The sequence below is a fragment of the Ictalurus furcatus genome, chromosome 2 (genome assembly GCF_023375685.1).
Source record: "Ictalurus furcatus strain D&B chromosome 2, Billie_1.0, whole genome shotgun sequence".
Classification (NCBI taxonomy): Eukaryota; Metazoa; Chordata; class Actinopteri; order Siluriformes; family Ictaluridae; genus Ictalurus; species Ictalurus furcatus.
In genome coordinates, this window is record NC_071256.1 from 12,987,301 (window position 1) to 13,009,308 (window position 22,008).

General features: G+C 39.8%; 1 protein-coding gene across 3 annotated transcripts in view; it reads right to left on the bottom strand.

Moving 5' to 3' along the window:
* Window positions 1-5,606: 5,606 nt before the first annotated feature.
* Window positions 5,607-22,008, bottom strand: part of tnrc6c1 (trinucleotide repeat containing adaptor 6C1) — a 67,609-nt gene continuing 51,207 nt past the window's right edge. The window contains exons 3-19 of one of the 3 annotated variants that reach the window (XM_053648836.1): window positions 19,389-19,574; window positions 17,853-18,016; window positions 17,288-17,365; window positions 17,067-17,124; window positions 16,825-16,973; window positions 16,598-16,729; window positions 16,356-16,496; window positions 15,397-15,516; window positions 15,155-15,238; window positions 14,332-14,584; window positions 14,040-14,204; window positions 13,747-13,935; window positions 13,479-13,628; window positions 11,867-12,082; window positions 8,894-8,964; window positions 8,665-8,804; window positions 5,607-7,611 (exon numbers count right to left, since the gene is read on the bottom strand). In XM_053648836.1, coding sequence (XP_053504811.1) covers window positions 7,242-7,611; window positions 8,665-8,804; window positions 8,894-8,964; window positions 11,867-12,082; window positions 13,479-13,628; window positions 13,747-13,935; window positions 14,040-14,204; window positions 14,332-14,584; window positions 15,155-15,238; window positions 15,397-15,516; window positions 16,356-16,496; window positions 16,598-16,729; window positions 16,825-16,973; window positions 17,067-17,124; window positions 17,288-17,365; window positions 17,853-18,016; window positions 19,389-19,574 — 2,666 coding nt within the window. In that variant the 3' untranslated portion in view covers window positions 5,607-7,241. The remainder of the gene's footprint in view (window positions 7,612-8,664; window positions 8,805-8,893; window positions 8,965-11,866; window positions 12,083-13,478; window positions 13,629-13,746; window positions 13,936-14,039; window positions 14,205-14,331; window positions 14,585-15,154; window positions 15,239-15,396; window positions 15,517-16,355; window positions 16,497-16,597; window positions 16,730-16,824; window positions 16,974-17,066; window positions 17,125-17,287; window positions 17,366-17,852; window positions 18,017-19,388; window positions 19,575-22,008) is intronic. The other 2 variants (XM_053648828.1, XM_053648819.1) reach the window with 2 other exon arrangements.

Sequence of the window (22,008 nt, forward strand, 5' to 3'; positions counted from 1 at the left end):
AAGTGATGCTGACAGGAATAAAGAGGCAACATAATGAGTACAATGGAAGGAAAGCCCAAAAGTAATTCCCCGAATCCCATGAGATGGGTCACAGAGGTCTTTACACCTCTACACCCCACTTGTGCATAGATCATGATCCTTAAAAACCAGCTCACTTTCAATCCTTCAAATTGATGCAGAAGAAATGCTTTTATACATTTGTTTTCCGTATATAATACCCGCCACAAGAGAGAATGGCAGAAAGGAAAGAAATAATAATGCACAAATGTTCCTGATTTCAACAGGAAGGGACCTCATGTTAAGAAAATACAATAAAGATTACCACATACAGTACTTGTATGCTCTTTTACTGTCTTTTGAACAATCAAAATCATTGATCACTTTGTCTAAAATGTAAAGCAATTTTAATATATAGACTTTTTTTTTTAATAATAAAGCACTCCATTGTTTAAAGTTCATTTAGAGTCCATTATTTGGTAAATATGTAACTGCTACGGATTTAGAAACAAAAGGTATTTTTCTTCTGAAATCCATAACCTTCAGTGCTTCATTTTCTTAATTGATTTTTTTTCTTCTTCTCCTTATAAAAATGAACATGGTAAAATGGTGTGGAGTTGGTACTCTGGAACCCTTGCCTTCCTGAGACATGATCCACTTTTTATGTATGTGCAAGATAGTGAGCAATTATTTGCACAAAGGAAAAACATACAGACTTCAATAGTCCATGAACTCAACAATGACAACACAAAAATAAAATTTAGAAAAAAAATAAAAATAAAAAAATAAGTGAATCACAACATGACAACACTGATCAATCCCAGAGTTCTGCAAGTAGCACAATAATCTTCATTCAGTAAAGTGTTTTTGTTATTCATGATGGAAGTATGTCCTTTCTTTGGACATTCCCACAGTAATTTCCTTTTCTTTGAACAACATGAAATGCTTGTAAACTGTTGGTGGCCTTGGAGGAAAAAAATTATGATATATATATATATATTTAAAAAAAAAAAAGAAAAAAAAAAAAAGTTAGGCACCACTGAAATAAACCTTGTAACAAACTCCTCTTTTATCATTTTCCATTTAGCGTGGAACTGACACTGAAAGTTACAAGTCCATCTACACCAACCTATGGCCACAATGATTTATTTATTAATTTTTTTTTTCTTTTCATTTTTATAATCTTGGGAAAAAAAATGGTGCAATACTCAATTATTTTTCATGAAAGCAATAAAAGCCACTATAAAGTAGATAATCATATTACAGATAAAAACACTTTTTTTTCCTCTAAGTCCTTGAGTAAACATTAACACGTGAATTGTCACCGTATCCCTCAGTACGTTATTTCATGTTGTACGATTAGCTGAAAGAGGGGAGGCAGACACTCAGTGCAACGCTAGAAGCTAATAACAACACATCCAAATAGGTTTCTGACTACAGACTAGCAAAAAAGGCAAAAAAGGGCAAATAACCTGTAAAGATATTGAATTAAACCATAAGGTGGGAAACTAACCCACTATAAGAGCGCACACTATATTTTGAACCTTTGCCCACTTGTACAGACATGAACAATCACAGTCATTCACCCATCAGAACACACACACACAAACACGCAGCCTTGTGCAAACACATATACTATAGATGTCATTTTGCTTTTTTTTTTTCTTTTCTTTTTTTTTTTAATATCCACACAAATGTTTTTAGTTCATTTTGAACTGATGTTATCAAAAAGCTTGGAAGTGTATGAATGACAAAAATCATTACAAAAAGTTTCACATTACATTATTGGCGCTTCTTTTGATTCAAGTATTAGTATATCTTTCATTTTGTATCATTTTGATATGTTTATACTTTCAATAGGGGTACACAGAGAAAAATATAGGAGTTGGCATTTAAATTGGCCTGGGAGAGTAAATGAAGGTAAAGTGGAAAGAGTTAACCAGCTATATACATACATACGTTTTCAAATGTGCATGTATATAAACCAGTATGTGCATAATCTACCCAAGACCTTAGAAAAGATCGGATTCTCTTTGAGCGGATCGCTTTCCTTCCCTAACCCCCCCTTTTTTTGTTTTGTTTTTGGCTCAGCCATTCTGATCATTGGGGAGCAGGGTGCATTAGTCCTAAAACAAATCCACAGTAGTGGACTGGATATTTAGTGAGGTACAGAAAGAGGAGACAAGCCTTATGGGACTTGGGTGTTCACGGGGATTACTCACTTTACCCCACTTGTGAATGTGACAGTCAGGTGGCTTTGAGTACAGTTTAAAGCAAGGCAGTTTGGAATAAAAAAAAAAAAGGTGTGTGTGTTTGGGGGCGGGGGGTGTTGGAGACCAGCAATAGTGATTGTTACTAGTGTCACTCACTAGGGCCTTTCCCCTTTCAAGACTTGGTACCAACTGACATGTGCTCTTGTCCTGATGCAATAGGTCCATAGGCACCAACTTATGAATATCACTGGGGTGTTAACAACCTCCTTCAAATGTGTGATGTTCTACAATTTCATAAAAACAATATCCCAGCCTTCACATAAAACTAGATTGCTAAAGGTTGACCCTTTTTTTTTTTTTTTTTTTAAATAAGTGTTTCTGATCACAGCACTCATCAACAGCATTCTATTTCTGTTAGAAACACTCGCACAGCACTGCGAGCCTCAGCAGCTGGTTCAGGAGCTGTGAGTAATCAAAATCTGAAAACAAATAACCTGGATGATTTTAATGACAGCGGCACCTCCTGATGCTGGCTCGGTCCCAAACTGCAAGCCAGCACTATGTAAAAAGTGTACACTGCTGTAGCTTACCTACAATAGGTGGTATGCTAGTTTCCCATATTATTTAGGATGCTAGTATGCAGTGTGGGACACAGCCTTTGAAGGGCCAGCTTTCGATGTGAACCAATTACAGCCTCTTTGTTACACAGTGTCACTGACTTTGTGAACGGGGAATACAGAAGACAGATGTGTCTATAGCAGACACTACAACGAGAGGTTAACAAAGTTAACAAAGTATGCATACTAGGGATGGGTGATATCTAATTGTTTGCGATATACCGGTAGACATTCTCCCCACAATAAGAATTAGTCTTCCTGCGATAATAACGATAAAGCTTAGTTGATGACGTATTTCTGTGTGTGACCCATTCGCAGCTCACGTGCAGAACGAAAACAAGTAAGGCGGAAGGCGGACGTGAAGCTGAGGAGGAGTTTATCACTAAATGAGGAGCTATCTCTACAATCTGGAACTGGTTTGGTTACAGAAAAATCAGTTTTACTTTTAGATCAATGTTTGTGTTTCTTAGGCTCTCAAGACTGTATGCAGTGGTCACTTGTAGCCAAAAACAGTGGTGAATGGTAATATATTTATATCGTCACTGATATCATTATCGCAATAAAATACCAGAAAATATCGTGATATAGTTTTAAGTCCGTATCGCCCATCCCTAATGCATACATTTTAAACTTGGCCTAAATCTGAGATATTTAATTCTGAAATATTGGAGGCGCTTGAGCTCCAGAGCAGTCATGGAGCTGGCACCTATGTGGACCTCGAACTGTAAAAAATAGTCTGCTCTTGGTCAGAACAGAAGTGAATACCACCAGTACAGTATCTCCACAGTCAGCTGTTCACTCCCATATGCCATAAAAGGCTTGCTGAAAGAAGCACTTCAGCCAAGAGAGTACTATAGGTTTTAAAGTTTCCTAAAAGCAAATCTCAGGCCAAATCTCTCATTTTCGGTTTTAAAAAAAAATGATGCACCCCACGTTAACATAAACCATCTACAGCATACCTAAGAATCCCTGTTTGCAGCAGTCCTTCCTGGAGAATTTTAATGCCTGGGACAAGGTGCCACCCCCGTCTGTCTTGATGCCAGCCTGCATTCTACCTTTCCATCTCCATGTATTCAACAATCTATTGGAAATCTTCACAGACATTTCTCTCTCTCTCTTTTTTTATTTTTTACTTCATGTTCGAGAAATTAACATTTTTGGTAACATCACAGAAAAAAGGATGCATACTGAAGAACTCGTACCTAGAAAGGCAAACGCAAAAAGAATATCCCGATACGCCCACCATTATAGACGCACTAATTCTAACCAATATGAAATACATCTAAAGCAATATAAAATTGCAAAAATAATAATAATAATAATTAAAAAAAATCACTGAACAATATATGAATTCCCTCCTTTGGATAAACTACATTTGGAGTTCTCCGAGTCTGCCCTGAGATTGCATGCACATAGTTTAAGAAGTCGTTCAGAGAGAAAGCAACAAGGGCGAAATTCAAACATATAGGATGATTTCTCAGGACTGGCGTTCAGAGATGCAAACGTATGAACACTGAAGGCCACAGTTACAGGAAGCTGCCTGCTCAGAAACCAGCAAACGCTAGACAACAACAAACAAAAAAAAGTCAGGAAATGATGGGCTGTATTGAGTGACCGTGAACATTAACCTTTCACTCAGACTTTGCATAGAAAAAGAGGGTCTCTCTTGTAATTTGCTTTTATTACTACAATAAAGAGAAGTGGTAAAGAAAGAGTTGCGCTGTGTTGTTCCTCTTCAGCACCAGTATGAGTACAGCCTTGCAGGACAGTGCCAGAATAAACAGGAGGCAAACAGGAGGCAGACAGAAGGAAAGAGAGAGACTGGGTAATGGAGAGGTAGCAGGCAGGCTGAGCATGTCTAATACTCTTAAATACAGTTCCCTAATTCCAGTAGGATGTGCCCTAAACTCAGTCGATCCATAAAAGCAACCCAGAAAAAGGAAAATCCCCAAACCGTCGTTCTAGATCAGCGTGATTTGCTGACATGGCATAGTAACATGAACTGTTGCAATTAAAAAGTGTAGACATGCCTCTCTCTCCAAATGATCCTGCATATGTGCAGTGAAAGGGGCTGGTATAGAGCAGCTACTGTAAAAGACCACTGCATGAACTCTCACTCAGTTCAACGCTCACTCACACAAACACACACACACACACTTAAAGAGCATAAAGTATCATAAAGACAACAATAACAGCAATGTTGACAAAAAAAAACAAACAAAAAAAAAACAACACTTGCAATTCCAGGGAATAAAAAATAAAATAAAAATACAACCAATAATTGAAAATGACGTGAAAGGATCTTGTCCACTTCCAGCTAAAGTGATCTTTGCATGAAAAGAAAGAGAGTTTTAAGAGAGTTGAGACGAGGTCAAATGCTGGCGCAAGAGTACTGTCGGGCCATTTCTGAGAGAGCTGCCACTCTGCGCCAGGCCAAACAGCAGCTCCAAGTACGCTCTGGCATCGGGCGCACCGGTCTGGCACAGTGGCGTCAGAGTCAGCGTGGGCACAGTGGGCACCACAACAGATAGGCACTCAGTGGCCACACTTATTATCCAAGGAAGGTGGGGCCGCCAGGCGTAAGGGCCCCGCAGGATCTATTACCACATATGGACATGTCTAGCATCTCCAGACAAAAGGCTAACAATTTTGGAGTACTGTAACAGTAATAGTTACTTTGAGAGATTATATATATATATATATATATATATATATATATATATATATATATATATATATATATATATATATATAAACACAAGAATGCTTCAGAATCAGTTTTGCATGATTTTTTTTCTCTTTAAACTACCCTTCATTTGCTACCATTTGACGTCCATCCGAGGGAGGGACATAAGGAAAAAAATAATCCATTTAGAGTTTAAAAAAAAAAAAAAAAAAAAAAAAAAAAAAAAGAGCATGGAAAAGCTATGTAGATTGCTTTTTCTTTGCTTTTTTTCAGTTTCAGCTTTCCATGTGTGATTTGTTGGCATTGAAGTTGGAGCTTGACGCTCTATGTAAGTGCTATGATAAACCACCCATTTTTCAAACCAGTCTCTTTGTTCTGTTATTTTTGTACCAAATACAACAGAAAAATGCACCTTGTCTACTGGGTTACAAGAAACACTTATTTGGTTTGAAGCCCACATCCTGCTATGGTCAATTTGTGTCTTTTAAGGAAGTGCTAGTGATCGTCTTCACTACAAGCTCACAGACCTTGAGGAAGTCTTCCTCTTTGTCCCCGTACTTGGTGGATGATGGACAACAACTGTTTTTGTGCCCCAACCTCCGATTTTTAGAAAAGAAAGGAAACTTCACCAGCATAAGCTCTGTATAATGATGGACGGAAGAGTCTGTGGCATATTGCACGTCCGACAAACATGATTCTTTTTTTTTTTCCACCGGGTCACAAATAACTGAGATCATTCCTGGAGCAGAAGAGAAGGAAACGAACGTGTTTTGACCATTCGTTCTGTGTGGTGTGTTCCAAGTGTTTTGTTAAAAAGTTCTGAAGACAGTGGTTAATGCAGCACACAAACACACACACGCTGGCAACTAGTTGCTCAGCCTGTCCTGCAGATGAGTAAGCACCAGCCGCACGTCTGTCCCTTTAATAGTGATGTGGACAGACGAGGGTGATGGCTGAGGTCTGGAGGAAAAGCAGATGTGTGCTGTGGCCTGTGTGCCAAGTCAAGCATGGAACTTTTCTTCTCTGCTGGCTCGAAAGTGAGATAAATGTGCAATTCTCTGATCCATCTCTTCTGTAAGCCCAGAGTGAGTGTGTGGGAGATGGGGCTGGTAAGCAGTTAAGGCTAGTTTAGTGCTGTTAAACGAACCCGCCAGGCTAACAGATGAACAAAAAGCAATGGATACAGTCTAAAGGGAAGGGCTGATAGGAATGATGCATTTCTTTGGGGGAGTAGGGAGGAAGGCTCGTACGGTGTATCTGGGGTGATGAGGGGCTTGTGCCAGGGGACATTTAAAAATGGCAGCTTGTCTGATCAGTTGTAGTAAAATACAGTTTCACACAGTTTTCAGTTATTAAGAGAAAGTTTGTAATTAAAGGTTCTATTTCCTTTTAGTTTAGTCACTTGCTCTTCTCCAAAAGTCTTAGAAAATACTGTAACCAAAGCCTCACATGAAAAACAAAACAAAACAAAAACAACAACAACACAAAAATCCACTGAAATGATGCAAAATAAAAAGGAGGCGAAGAGGAAGAAGGTCAGCAGCCTCTACAAGTGTATCTTCAGCCTCCTGTCTCTTGGTTCACAGTTCCACTTATGCTGATTATCACCACATGATTTTGCTTGGTTTTTGCTCCTGCGTAATTATATTTCTTCAAGTTTTTTTTTTTGTTTGTTTCATGTTCATTTTTATTTTTAATATTCATAATTCTCCTCCTGAGTCGACTCCCTCACATGGACTCTCCACTCAGCAGGTCTCCGGGAAGCAGCGTGTTAATAGGGGTTGGGCTGCCTACCACTCGGCCCTCCTCTGTACTGGGCGGCCCCCAAAGGCTGGAGTACTGCTGCACACCCCCCCATAGCAGCTCGTTGCCTGCCTTAGCTGCACTGCTAGCCCCGCCTCCTCCCAGGCTGCCAGTGTTCCAGTGGCCAATGGGGTGCGACGTGGCAGATGCTCCACCCCCAAGCCGCGTCTGATTGGTGCCTGGGTTGGCCTGCCAGCTGGTGGTGGGTGTGAGTGATTGACCCTGTGCAAAGAAGCGGTTCACCTCCTCCTCTCCAGCGAATTCTGCCAGGATGGTGGTGTTGCCCAGCACACACCTGCACAAACAGAATGAAATCAAGTCAACTCTGATTCCCTCCCACACACACAAAGATTTGCCTTGAGCATCATGGAGCAGAATATAGCACAGGGGAACTGGACACAGAATTGGATCAAGTGTCAGCAGTACAACAAATGAAGAACAGCAGCAATGTAAAAAAATAATAATTACGGTCTGTATGTAAAACTGCTACAATTTACTAACCAATTGTGAAGACTGAAGTAAAAAAAGAAAAGCAAAAAACAAAAAGAACACCATGAATCATATATATGAATTTGTTCTCTTCGATAGCATCCAGGATGTACTGAAATTCTGAGTTGACTTTTTCCATCAACATGTTGGTCTATTTTCACTTTAACTGTTTCCTACTTGTCCTACATTACCCACAATGCCGTTTGGCCACCTGCTAATACTTGTGCAGTGGGATTTGGCCCTCTCTTTATCTCTACCTAAAGAGTGATGCAGCAGTGTTTCAGAGTTTTAGTTTGTCCAGTTCTCTCACCTTCCCATCTATACACTCTTCTCAAACAGCTCAGCTTCCTACTATTCAACTATCAGAAATAAAAAAAAAACCAAAACAAAACCCCAAAACAAAACAAAACCAACTCATGCATTTATTTTTTAGTTGAAACTTACCTCTTTTAAAAACAGGATTTTAGCTTGAGAGTATTCTTAGACACTGAACTAGCACGAGAATATTTTTTTTTTTTATGGAGACCTAAATGACTTTGCCAAAGTCACTTTGCTGTAAATGTAAATGGTGCAAATTGCTCCATTGTAATGCACTTATGATAATTATAGTGAACAAGAATAGCTCTAGGATATATTAGACCGTTGAACTGCGCAACGTCCTGCAAAACAGATATCTGCATACATTTGAAAATGAAGCAGCAAAGAACCCAAACTGCAGGTCTGAACTGTAACTCATCAGTGGATCTAGTGTACCTATATGAACACAGAGTGTCAATTAGCTACAAATAAGGTTTTCCCATCTCTACTATACACCATCTAATAAAGAAAGAAAGAAAGAAAAAAGCATAGCAGCACATACATGTGCAGGGACTTCTGGGCTTTGCCAGCCTCGTCCTTGGAGCTGTAGCGCACCACAGCGTTGCCCTGCGTCAGGTTGAGGTGGAATGTGATTAAGGGGCCATGCTGCATGCACAGCGTCCGCAGAGTAGAGCCGTCAATCTAGAGAACAGACCCAGTCACACACAAGGCCAAATAACAAGGCATTTTAATGACAGAATGTGTACGTTTATTTAGTCTTCCTGCTGTACCTGGGGTGTAAGATTCCTTAGTACCAGCCAGCTGCTGGTCCTGTTGGAGCTGTCTGTACTCCATGTGGTACCTGTTTAAATAAAAACACATATGATAATGATAAAACTAATGAGCTATATTTTAAAAATGGCAACCAAAAGACCTTCATGCTTGTCTAGTTTCAACAGGTATAACCGAATTAGGCTTCTGAACACCGCATACTGTCTGAACTGTATTCTCAGTACATTTTCAGAGGCTGTACTGAAGGAAGAGACATTATGGCTGGATTTTGAAAAAAAGAAGTTGTTGATAGTTGCGTATTTTCTTCAAGAACCAAAAGTCTAAGAACCTTCAAACTGACCAGAAAATGGTGTGCTTCGATACAGGCAGGGCTCTACGGTAGCAATTTCTTTTAGGTGAGCATAGTGTAAGCCATGACAAATTAATTTACCTTCTGATAAACTAAATGTAATATTTTCAGTTAATTTTACAGACCGTATGCAAAAAAACAAAGAAACAAAAAAACAACCATTAATCTGTTCTACCTTGTAAACAATAAACATCAATGTTCAGTCTTTGAAGTCTGCTCCTCTTAAATATATTTAAAGCTACACTATTAGACATTTTCCACTGTCATGGTTCTGGGTTGGAGTCAGTTCTCGAACCACACTGTGTATATTGTGTATATATCTGAATAATCTCATATAGGATGTGATTGGGTGAGTTCATTTACCCGTCAGATGCAAAGCGCTTTAGTTTAATGGTGTTCATTAGGGATGCTCCGATCAGGATTTTTACGACCAAAACCGATCCAGATACCAATCATTTTTTGTTTAAACTTTAAATCAGAAGGTCTGTCATGAACAGTTAAATATAAGCTCTCTGCTCATGGTGACTGTTAATTGAATTAAAATAATAGCAATGAGGAATACTGTTGGTTAATTGATAAATAAACAAGCATAAAATATTTATTTTTAAATATCTTAAACAATAAAGAGTCCGAATTAAAAGTAGACTAAGACAAGCATGATCCATATTAGGAAAAAGGCTAATAGCCTTCTAAGGAAATAGCGAACTAAGCTTAATTAAGCAACCCATAGTAATTAAACATCATGTAATTTCTCATTTTATTCATATTTTATGAAGTTATTATAATCTCTATTTTTTATATTAAATAACTTATTTATAACTAAGCACATTTTCTGTCTTTACATTTTTATTTTTTTGTTCGTTTGCTTATCAGTTGTTCCTTTTAGATCGGTTCCCCCAGTACAGTGTTGCCATGTCTGCTGATAATATTGAGTTATTTTTGGGGTTTAAATCAAAACATGGAAACTGGAGTTGACTTTTCTAGTGATATCTGGCAACCCTGTGTTTAAATGATGTGAATGCGCTGTGTATTAGAGTGCTGAAGAGAGTGAAGGAGAGTGGCAGTGTACTGTATGTTTACAGACTGAACAGTTGCTACTCTTGATTATGATTGGTGAGGAATTATTTAATAAAGAAGTTTGAATTAAACCCACTGTGTAGCATTAACATTATTATGTAACTGTCTCTACACGGGCATGTTGCAGGTCTTTTTGCAGAATCAATAAAAGATGGTGGTTTGAGAGAAGCAGATGATGTACAGAGTTACTCTTGTCATCATAAAGGCTTCTGTGCAGTATTTACACACTTGTTCGGTTGACTGAGGTGAAGAAAAGCAGTGTGAAAGTAACTGTTGTGTGGTGTAGATGCATTTTGGAGTTTTAGTTTTTATTCCAATTGTATTATACAACTCACTCAGGTCACTCGCACCGGTGCGCCTAAATATTTTTTCACAGTCGCACAAAGAACTTTTCAGTCGCAAATGTAAGTGAAATGGTCGCACTCTAGAGCCCTGACAGGTAGCGTTTGCTGGTTTGGTCCGACATGACAGCACGGCTGTACGCAAGTGTGCCAACTGCAAGAACATGTAAGAGAAGTGATTTCTGTGTGAAGTGTGAAGCTGATGAGGGGCTGCATCATCACTGTAGATTCGAGAAGGTGTATCATGGCTGATGTTGCCATGCAGTATTTGTACATCAGTGCTGCTTTTTGTGTTTTCCTCCTTGCTTGTTACCACATCACATACGGCAGTTTCTCTCAATGTTTTTGCCTCAAAATGACAAACAGCTCAAAGTTTATTTATCGGAAAATAATGGCTTAAACTAGGGGTGTCCAATCTGATCCGGAAAGGGCCGGTGTGGGTGCAGATTTTCATTCCAACCAGGCAGAAGCCACATCCGAGTCTATTGAAAGCCAAGATGAACTGTTTAAACAGGTGGAATCAGATGTGGCTCCTGCTTGGTTGGAATGAAAACCTGTACACACACCAGCCCTTAGCGGATAAGACTGGACACCCCCGGCTTAGACGGTACAAAGCAGTTTTTCTACTCATTTGTTGTGACACAAGTTAATTCTCCAGCTCAAGACGATATTGTGAATTTGCTGCATTAACATCCTGAGCTTGGAATGTGAAATCTGCTTGTGAGTGTAAAATGTCATTCATTGTGCTTTTGTACCTATTGGCAGACTGCACCAAGCTTTTCACACAAATGTAAAAATTATTTATGTTTTGATGTGCGCCATACAGACCTGTTTTCGTGTGTGTGTGTGTAGCAAGAAGAGAATTTGCCTTGAAAACTGTAAACAGTATTTTACAGTCAGAAGTTTCTGTTAAAGGACTACCACCATTTCAAAAGGTCTTTATGTGATTCGCTAATCAACCAACAGATCCAACAACATTGCACAACTGTTCAAAAAAACAAAACAAAACAAAAACCAAACAAACTACATAATGGAAATGGTAACCTTATACAATGTAAAAACAGCCCACAGCATCAGGACAAGACACGAGTCACAATGATGGTTTCATTTCAAATCAGTGAATTGCTTTTGTTCACTTACGTCACTCAGCTGGGTCAGTTGTGTGCATACACTCATGCATCCAAACTGTTTTATTTAAGAAGTACCTGAGGAGTAAGAACCGCTCCAGCCGGGCACCAAGCCTAGGCTGCTGCCCCCCCAGGTGGAGGAGGGCTTGGTATTGGTCAAGCCAGGTGGAGGACGTGTGGGGGCTGTAGTGTTCCTCGGTCCCTGAGGCACCTTCCATAGCTCATGGGACAGTGAGGCCTGTGTGTGCGAGATGGGCCCTGGCGACCAAGTGGACTTCATGTCTGAGAGCTTGCCTGCATGAGCAGTCAGAGGTGTGAAAAACAACTGATTAATAACAGAACATTGTAACAACACATGAAATGCATTTTATTAGTTCAAAACTACAAGAAACCTGTGAAATGGGAGTGAGGGGTTCTCATAATGCAGGACGATATTTAAGAAAAAAAATAAATACTGCGTACAGTTATCTTTCCACACTAATCCAACCCTACATATAGCTGCTGATCATGCTACACACCAGACTACTACCCCACTAACACTCAGAAACATAAATGGTGAAACAGGGAGTTCTATGTCTTAGAAGGGGCACACTGTGAGAGCAGAACTACTGTGCTACAATATAACCTTATGCTCACACTAGTGAGCGACAAAGCAACAGCGTGAAAAGTAACATATGAGCTTGGATTTTCAACTTGATGCAAATTAGGGATGATGGGATAAAGTAACAAATCCAAACAATTAGTTTGAATGCTTCCTCAGATGTGCATGATACAACATTTTCTGACTGTCCCTCTCACAACTTTCCTACCTGCAATTACTTCTTAAATTCTGCTTGATTAAAAAAAAAATGCAAAAAAAATTTCAACTGCGTTTTGATCTTATCCTGCCATAGACAACCTCTCATTAAATGTATGAAGACATTACAAAGGAAAATGAAGCAGGGTTGGAAGTATCAGTGTCTCTGGTGAGTGCTTGTAGCTAGTACAGTAAGCTTTTGCTGTAAATCTATTAACAGCTAATACAAAGACTGACATGCAAAGTTTAACCCAATTTTCACATTGATCAGTTGTTTCATTTTTGTTTAACTAGTTAGAAGAAGATCTATAGGTATATAGGTATATGGTTGCTCTTCTGGTAAGTGAATGTAGATAGATGTTACAGTTAGCTGGCACTGCTAATCTGCTAACAATGCTAATATGAAGCATGGCATGTGACGTATATCAAACAACCAATTAACACACTAGATTAAAATATTAATTATTTAACAAATTTTTAATTGATTATTATTTTTTAAATCCATATTAAAGACAGTTAAATATTGCATATATTATTTGTATAGTATATATTATATATACATACATATTGTAGTTATTCATGTGCTGTAGACTATATATTTTTTGCTACTTCCCTCTCTCTTTGGAACTAAAACTGGATGGATGGTACATGTTCACAAGCAAAAGAAAGCAGCGCCCAATCCAGGAGCCTGTGTGGCTCAAAATAAATCATGCAAGAACACAAGGGAGAAGGAAGAAATGGGACAAAAAATGCAATAAATAAAAACTGGTGGTGCTGACTTTGAAATACGAAATAAGCCCATTGCAGCCTGTTATTTGTTTTTGACCAAATGTTTTACTATTAAAAGGTGGCTAGATCATTGCTAAGACTTTTTTCCCTTCTTTGTCTTCTCACCTCCACTCCTGTCTCTGAGCAGGTAGCGGTTCACATCCTGAATGTTGGTGTTGATGGTGGGGCCACTGGGGACACTTCCTGGGGTCACATTGGGGTCCGTCTCAGGGTCAATATTCTGTAGTCCTTTCCAGGGCACTCCTGGGCAGAACTCTGATGTAGTTCAAATTGGTCATTACAATACTTAGAATCACATAAGCTGAGATACTGCATTTTAGTTCATTATTAGTCTACAAAGGGCTGAGCAAGATCACGTTCAACAGTTACTGACCTGGTGGCCAGCTGATGTTGGTCCCATTGGACATCTTGTCATTGGCATTCTTGCTCTGGCCCCAGCTGTCCGGGGTCACCAGTGGACTGGCAGGAGAGTCAGTGCCCTGCATCAGGTTATATGGGTTGTAGGAGTCATCCAGACTGGGTTTACCTGGAGCACCAAGGTTTGGACCTGCAGAAATGGCACCTGAGAAAAACAGAGAGGGGAAAAGACAAACACATACACTGTGTTAAATCTGTACTCTGTATAACCAACGTCTATAGATATAGAAAGCAAAATCAGATCTGTACCATGCTTGCTGAGGCCAGGTTCCATAGGCGAGGAGCTGCCAGAGAGATTCTCCATGGAGTTGGGGTGCGTCCACTGTGACAGGCGCGACTGAGGCTGAGGAGAGTCCTTCATGGACAGACCTCCCACCTCCATGCAGTTTACATTCATGTTGGGGTTCAATCCAGCTAGACAAGCAAACATGGCATGAAGATCTAAATGGTTATTTCACATAATGCTATCAACACTGGCAACAAAATAAGCTGTCTATTAACACGAAAATGGGAGAGACAGAAAGATGGAACCAATTCTCACAGAGAGTATAAGAGGAGAAGGAGTTGGGAGAAGACTGCGGCTCTTTGGTCGGCAGGTCAGAGACAGAGAGGCCTGATGCCTGTTGGTGTGAAGGAAATGCGTCCAGTGCTGATTTGCCTGCGCTGGGATGCAGGCTGGGATGAGAGGGAGGAGGCTGCTGCTGCTGCTGCTGCTGCTTCACCAGCAGAACCTGGGCCAGCTGCCGCTGGTGCTGCTGGATCTGCTGCTGCATGTTATTGATTGTACGTGCAACCTAGCAAACACACACATACAAAGACATGTTAAATTAGGATGTTGTAACTATTCTGATAATCTGCAGAACGTCTCAAGTTCCCTCCATAATGTTCACAACCTGATGCTCCTATTGCTGACACGATTACGTCGTGATTCAACCACTTAATAACTGCATCCAATGTTCTTAAAGTGGGATCCATGGTCCCCAGGGGTCCATGAGACATAGCAACAGGGCCTACGATTTTGCTACTGTGGTGGAAACCATTGGAATCAAATAAATTGTAAAAAGGCTGAGAAACACTTTTATATCCTATATCACGTGAGCTTGGTTTAACAAGCATTACATTTACGGCAATTGGTAGATGCCCTGATTCAGAGTGACTTACATTTATCTCATTTATACAACTGAGGGTTAAGGACCTTGCCCGAGGGGCCAACAGGGGTAGCTTGGCAGTGCTGGGGCTTGAACTCCTGACCTTCTGATCAGTAACCCAGAACCTTTAACCTCTGAGCCACCACTGCCCATGTGTTATATCCTTCTGACTAGAAAGCATGGACAGGTTTTCCTGAAAGGAAGTGATAAGCTTACTTGCTGCTCCTGTTGTCTGATAGGGCCAGAAACGTTACGCTGTGCCTGCAACATCTGCTGTTGAATTTGTAAACGCTGGTATGCCTGCACAAACAGACACCACCACACAATTAACACCTTACATTTCATGCACCAACATCAGTGTGAATGGAGGAAGACTTTGGTTTGTCATCTTTACTTTTAAAAGACCAAAGGTCTTTTTCTGATCTTGACATGTAGTACTGCCTCATACTGACACTCACCAGTTGCAGATGGTAGAGTTGGTTCAACAGGGTCATATGCTGAGGGTTTATTGGTGAGGTTAAAAGTGCAGGGTTGAGACCAATGTTTTTTGCTGCAAACTGTAAGAGCTGTGCTTGAACCTATAAGACAATGAAATACATTAAAACAAGTCACCACATATATCTCTAGTTGTTGACACATCACAAGTTGACATGTCTGTTTAGAGTGACAATACTAGTGTGTGGATGTGTGAAACTCAGTGCATGTGTCCAGACCCATAGCTAGGGGATGGAATTTCAGGTTTTCAACCTGCCAAAATGATTATGTATTTTTTTGACAATTCTGACTGCTTATTCGTGTCGTGGGTGCTTTGATACACAAAGTATCAAATATAGCAGTGTTTTTCTTCGTAACTGCTCTACAATTATGTTCATAAAAGCTCAATGACCAATTCCATATTTAACTGCCCCAGATGTCAAATGAACACATCTTTAGTTTGTTTAAAGTCACATTTTATTCACTACCAGCTGCTATATTGAAAAACAGGATTAACCAAATCACCATAATGCATTTTTCCCCTGTTTGAAAGCTACTAGCCAGTTGTTACTTTCTGAGCATAGAGCTATCGTGGTGACAGCCTGTGGAGGTCTATATCAGTAGGAGGAATGAAGGATAGATCTGGTTTTACAAGGTAAGATGAAATTTCCCCCTTATTACTAGCACGTTATTTTAATCACGCTAACTGGAACAGTCATAATTTATTTCCTCTGCCTATTCATGTCATTCATATGGCAAGATTAGTTGGTGGTAGATTGTGCCTTAAATAATTAAAACGATACCACCACTGCTTCTACTACTGTCTAGTACTCACCCAAAATGGATGAGCTTGTAACATTGATCAATTTAACTGTACAGATCAAACCATGATTTTTCTTAATCCCCTTAAAATTAATTCCTGGCTACACTGCATTTGTCTCACCTGAGGGGAGAGAAACTGAGGCACTTGAGCACGTAGACTAGGCTGGGAGGAGTTGAGAGGTGGCACTGCTGGCTGAGGAGGAGGCTGCTGCAGGGCCCGGGTTTGTGCTGTTCCACTACTGCCAAACATGCCACTCTGCATCTATACACACCAAACAACAATGAGGAACGTCGTCTTTTAGGATGATGGAGGGAAATATGGTATGTCAAAGAACAACCAACATTCCCTCTCTTCTCCCTGACCTGTCTGTTGTTCAAGTTTTGCATTGTGACCCCAAGACTCTGGCCAGGGAGGGCAGCACTAGCCAACGGGAGCTTCAGGCTGGGAGAAGGCATAAATGGTGAAGTTTGGGCATCGTCCGCTAGTCCTCCGTCCTGTAGTGCAGAAGATCCCACAATAAAGTTTTACACCGACTAGCGTACAACATGCCATTTTGAACAGATATGGAAGAGAAAGATGACTAGGCTACCTTGTCCAGGAAGGCAGGACGGTCTGAGGAGGAGTCTTTGGAGATGATTGAAGGCCTGCAGCTCATTGGCTTGTTGACGAGGCCATTACTGTAGTCAGAGATTCCCAGCCCTCGCTTATCTAATTCAGTCTTCTTCTCTAACAGGGCACCTACAACAGAAACAGGCACCAAGTTTTAAACTTGAAATATGTTTATAAACCACGGCACTGAAGTGAATCTGGCAAAATGCACTAAACACATACTCATAGCCTGGTCCAGGTTCATATTGTTGCTCTTCAAAGCCTCCTCTGCAGGGTCTCTCTGTAGACGCATATTGAAGAAAATGCATCAGGAATTTTGGATGCAAGTAGCACATTACAAGCCTATACTGTCTTTGGTGATTACTGTATATTAATTAGATATTACAACAGGGAACCCCCCCCCAAAAAAAAAACATGTTTAGTGAGGCATGTTTAACACTTACAGGGAAACCCATATCTGTCAGCTGCTTAATCAGACGGGTCATAATCCAGGCATCGTCTTGTTTGTTAGGAACCTTCGGCTGCAAAATCAGAAAAGATTAGCGTTTGCTGTCTTCATCCACATTATTTGTATAAGCATTTACTTAAAGCGCACCTATTATGGTTTTGAAACGTGCCTAATTTTGTTTTCTCATACAATAGATTTACATGCATACAAGGTCAAAAACACTTTAATGTACTCATAATACAAACTGCAGCATTACCTGCCGATGAAGACCAGAGGTGGGTTTTTTTGTTACCAACCTACGTAGGTTAGTACAGGAAGTAAAGTCTGGAATTACTAACGACGCGTTTCGGCTGTTCAGAATCGCTTCCTTCTTTTGTGAGTCAAAAAACCCCGTTTGATTTTTGAAACATTTTTACATTCACAAACAGCTCTAACACACTACATGAAAGGTAATATTTGAAAAACCATAATAGGTGCACTTTAACACACCAATTACACTTAACCTATAAAAGAAGAATGTGAACGTGAGTAAATAAACTACTTCCTTTGTCTTTACTGACCTTCTGAGAACCTTTCTTGGGCTGGTTGCCCCATGAGCTGCAGGATGAACTGCTCTCCTGAGAGGCTGTGCTGTTCCACATGTCACTCTCATCCTGCTCCCACTGCCCTGTCGACAGGCCCATGTCCTCTCCACCTCCCCAGCCATCTTGCATAGATTTAGAGGCTGTAAAAAAAATAAATAAATAGATACTTTAAATCTACAACAATTCCTGCAAATACCAAAGGAACCAGCTCATCATCCATAACTGGAATTCAACCAAATACACAAGATCATGCATTGCATTCACTCAACAGCAGAGGTCAGTATAGTTCAGAGTTCAGAAATCTTATGTTTAGAATGTATTAGCATTACACCAACAATAAAAAAAAAAAATCTCAATGAACTTGTTATAACATAGCAACCTTCAGCGCTGTTGGACAGAAGGTGTTTTCTTTAACAGCGTGGCACTGACAGCTGGCTGAAAATCACAGGTTTATATTAATGCTTGTTCTAATATGCTATTGTATGCTAGGAACAACTTGCACAGGATTCAACAAAATTTTTTTTTTTTTAACAGTCAGAAGTAAAGTTGCCCACCACAGGAAAGGACAGAGGACTTTGCATTTTGTGGTTATATGGTAAAAGGACAATCTGCATTGGTTTCTGTCTTATGAACTCAAAGAGAAAGTGAAGGAATGTTATAACATGTATAACGTGATATAAAGTGATAAGAAGAAATGCTTGTTTTACGCTCCACAACATTAACTGCCACTATAAATAATTAAACAATATGACACATCATTGTTCAATAATTATTATGGTAAACAAAGTGCTGTCGCATAAGAGAAATAACACACTCAATTAAAACAGGATGCTTTGTCATGGTTTATTCTTTACTTATACCACAGCGCTGTTTAATACCTGATTCTGATTGGCTGACAGATGTTCTAAGGTGTGGAATAATTTTTCAGTTAATGCTAAAGTAGTTCCAGGCAGGTCTTGACTGCATTACAGTTCCAGATCACTTCGCCGATTTAATTGAACTAACAGAAAAGTTAGCCTACTGTCCAGCACAGCACACAGAGGGGCACACCCAAGGTGGAAATGTGGCCATGACACGAAGCGGAGGCTTGAGCCGTTGATATGCAGTTATTTGGGGTGGGGTGGAACAGAAAGAGCACGAGAGAGCACGAGAGAGCACGTGTAATTGCAGAAATGAGAGAGAAGAGCCTGTGAGCAAGTGTCCATATTTATTTGTTTTATTTCTCTACAGTAATGAAAAACAAAAAACCCTATGAACAAGTTGGCCTATTGATATATAATTATTTATTTGTTTGTTCTATTTTTATATTTTCAGAATGAAGTTACTGTTACAGCCCCATGGCATGCATTATTTTCAAGTAACCGCATGGTCTGTTGTGTGTTACACCTTACGTATCCTGTATACTGTAGACCATGCTGGTAAACCATATACTGGACTGATTCATGTAATTTACAAGTACATCATGAGAAGTTACAGGGTATTTGGGATGTGGATATGCTGGTGAAAACTAACCTGGCTTGCAGGGGGCAGATCCTGGTGGGCCTCCAGCTCGGCCATAGCCTTCAGGGCTACTGTCACCCCAGCCCCCAGGGGGTTTGCCCCAGGCTGATGTACCATTGTCCACGCTTGCTGGAGGGGGCACTGGCTCTCCCCATGAGGGCTCAGGTTTGGCATGGACATTAGGCATTTCTCCCCATCCTGTACAGAGGCACAGGTAACCTCAGGAACACTACAATTACCATATATTCCACAAAAAGCACTTTTTATGGAGTTGTACAATAAGCATTCAGTGTTGCAACCATGATGTTTTTACTATTGTGTGCTACTTGCTGAAGAACATTTCATAACGTGGGTTGTGTTGCATCCTTCTCCACGGCGCTGATTAATTTTTACAACTGTAAGAGGTAAGTAATACAATTTTGATGAGAATTATTCTATGGGCTGGATCCCAAGCTGCAATCTATGAACTACTGTATATAGTATTGACACAACTGTTATACTGACATATTATTTAGTATGGCACCGTTAGTGATAAATTGTGCACATCTTTTCAGAGACTTGAGTCATTTAAGTCTGTTAAATGATTTGTTCAGACAAAGCAGACAACAAAAAGCCTGAAATGTTCAAAATAGCTAATAATCATTACTTTTTAATAGGCTTGTACAAGCTTGTTTAGAAAAAGATTTCTCTCACACCCAGCCCAACACGGACTATTACTGCAATCTCCAAATAGGACCAAATAAACCTGATCGGGACTCATTGCACTGACTCAACTAACCTGGTAAAAGAGAAAGGATCAATGGAAAAAAAATAATTGAAGTACAAAATTATCTTAGACACACGCACAACTACAAATAGGACTTAAATCCGGAATGGACGCCTTAAAATTCCTGACGGTAATGCAAACTTATGTATGTTCATAAGTAGTGTAAGATTGGGAGGTGACCCGAACCAGAGGATTCGATTACCCGCTGCCCTTATTGTAGGATCTCCCCACTATTAGTGTTGAGAATAGTAACTTTACTGCTCGCAACAATGTGACGGTCACCGTCACTGTTACTGAATATCAGGTGAAGGAGCATAACCACTGCACTTTTCCTAGTAGTAGGAGTTGAATGGAACAGAGAATAAATTGTACCAGTGATTTGAATCCCAACAGCTCAGACACTAAATTAATGTAAATTACTATTATCGGTAACCAGGGAGTTTTTAAACCAAACATCCTACACACTACAGTTTTAAATACATTTAGATGAAGTCAAGAGTGCAGATACGGCAAACGCATCAGAACTGCTTAAACCTGATTATGTCGGACGTATACCATTCACAAATTCCTTCTTAAAAAGGAAAAACACACTCCTTGAAAGGTAACTGTCAGTAGAAATAGCTGACTATAGTTTGTGTGGACGGCAGACAAAGTGTGTTTAATTTTTGGCACCAGCAGGCCTTAAGATTCCAGGTCTTGTGCTGACTTGGCAAAGTGGATGCAGAGCAGGAAACCAGCTGTAGAGGGCATCAAAGGTTTTCCAACCAACAACCTTCTCAATTTCTCTGCAACTGCTCCAAGACTCTCGATGCACACTTCCTACTGTCTCACAGTGCACAAATAAAACTAGTTTTAATTCAACTGACTTATAAGCCACCTCTACGTTTACATGACAAGTCTCATTAATCAAGTTTCTTTTTTTTTCCCTTTCTTCCTTCCTGATATGCAATCTTAACTGTAGGGCAAAAAATTATATTTACAAACAAAATTTGTGGTAATTGACTAATCTTAAAATTATCTTCAGGTCCAATGACCATTTGAAATAATGATGCAAAAACCATGTATGTGACAAAAAGTCACGCGTTATAAAGGTTACTTTACCTGCAAGTCAGCCTAAAACCTGAAAGACTGATTGAGATTTAACAATGTTTAAATTACTTATTTGTTTCACTTCCTAATAATCTGACAGACAGCAATCACTTCAACCTTTCTTAAAAGATTACAGTTGCATTTCTGTGAACAGTCTGTAAACAGATGCCAGCTCTGAAACAATCCATGTGCACATTTCCAAAATCATTTACATGCATGCATGACCCACATGCTGGACAATCCATGATTGTAGCAGTCAGTAGTTTTACATGGGGACAGCAATATTCCGATATTAACCCGATTAAGACGATACTCAGATTAAGAAACTACCATGTAAACAGCGAAATCTGATGACCTTAATCCGACTAAAGTTATACTCGAAGTAAACACAAATCGAATCAAGAAGTGTGGAGCATTCCTATTTTAGACGCATTATTGAAGTGCATTACAGACATGTACACGCCTTAATCACACTATTAACATCGTGTGGGAGTTTTCACCGCAGTTTGTGACAGTACACGTACACACACAGCAGCGCTCAACCGTTTGACGGCAAACAAGAGAGCACGGCTGTGTCCGAAACTGCGTACTTACCTGCTATATAGTAGGAGAAATACACATATTTTGGCTACTATATAGTAGGCAAGTATGCGGTTTGGAACACAGCCCACGGCTTCAAGCAGTCATCTATTTGCACATATAATGTGACAAATAATTAACTGCACTTGAAGCTTTCGTAAAATGAAAAATGAAACCCCCAAAACTGTATACGGTACC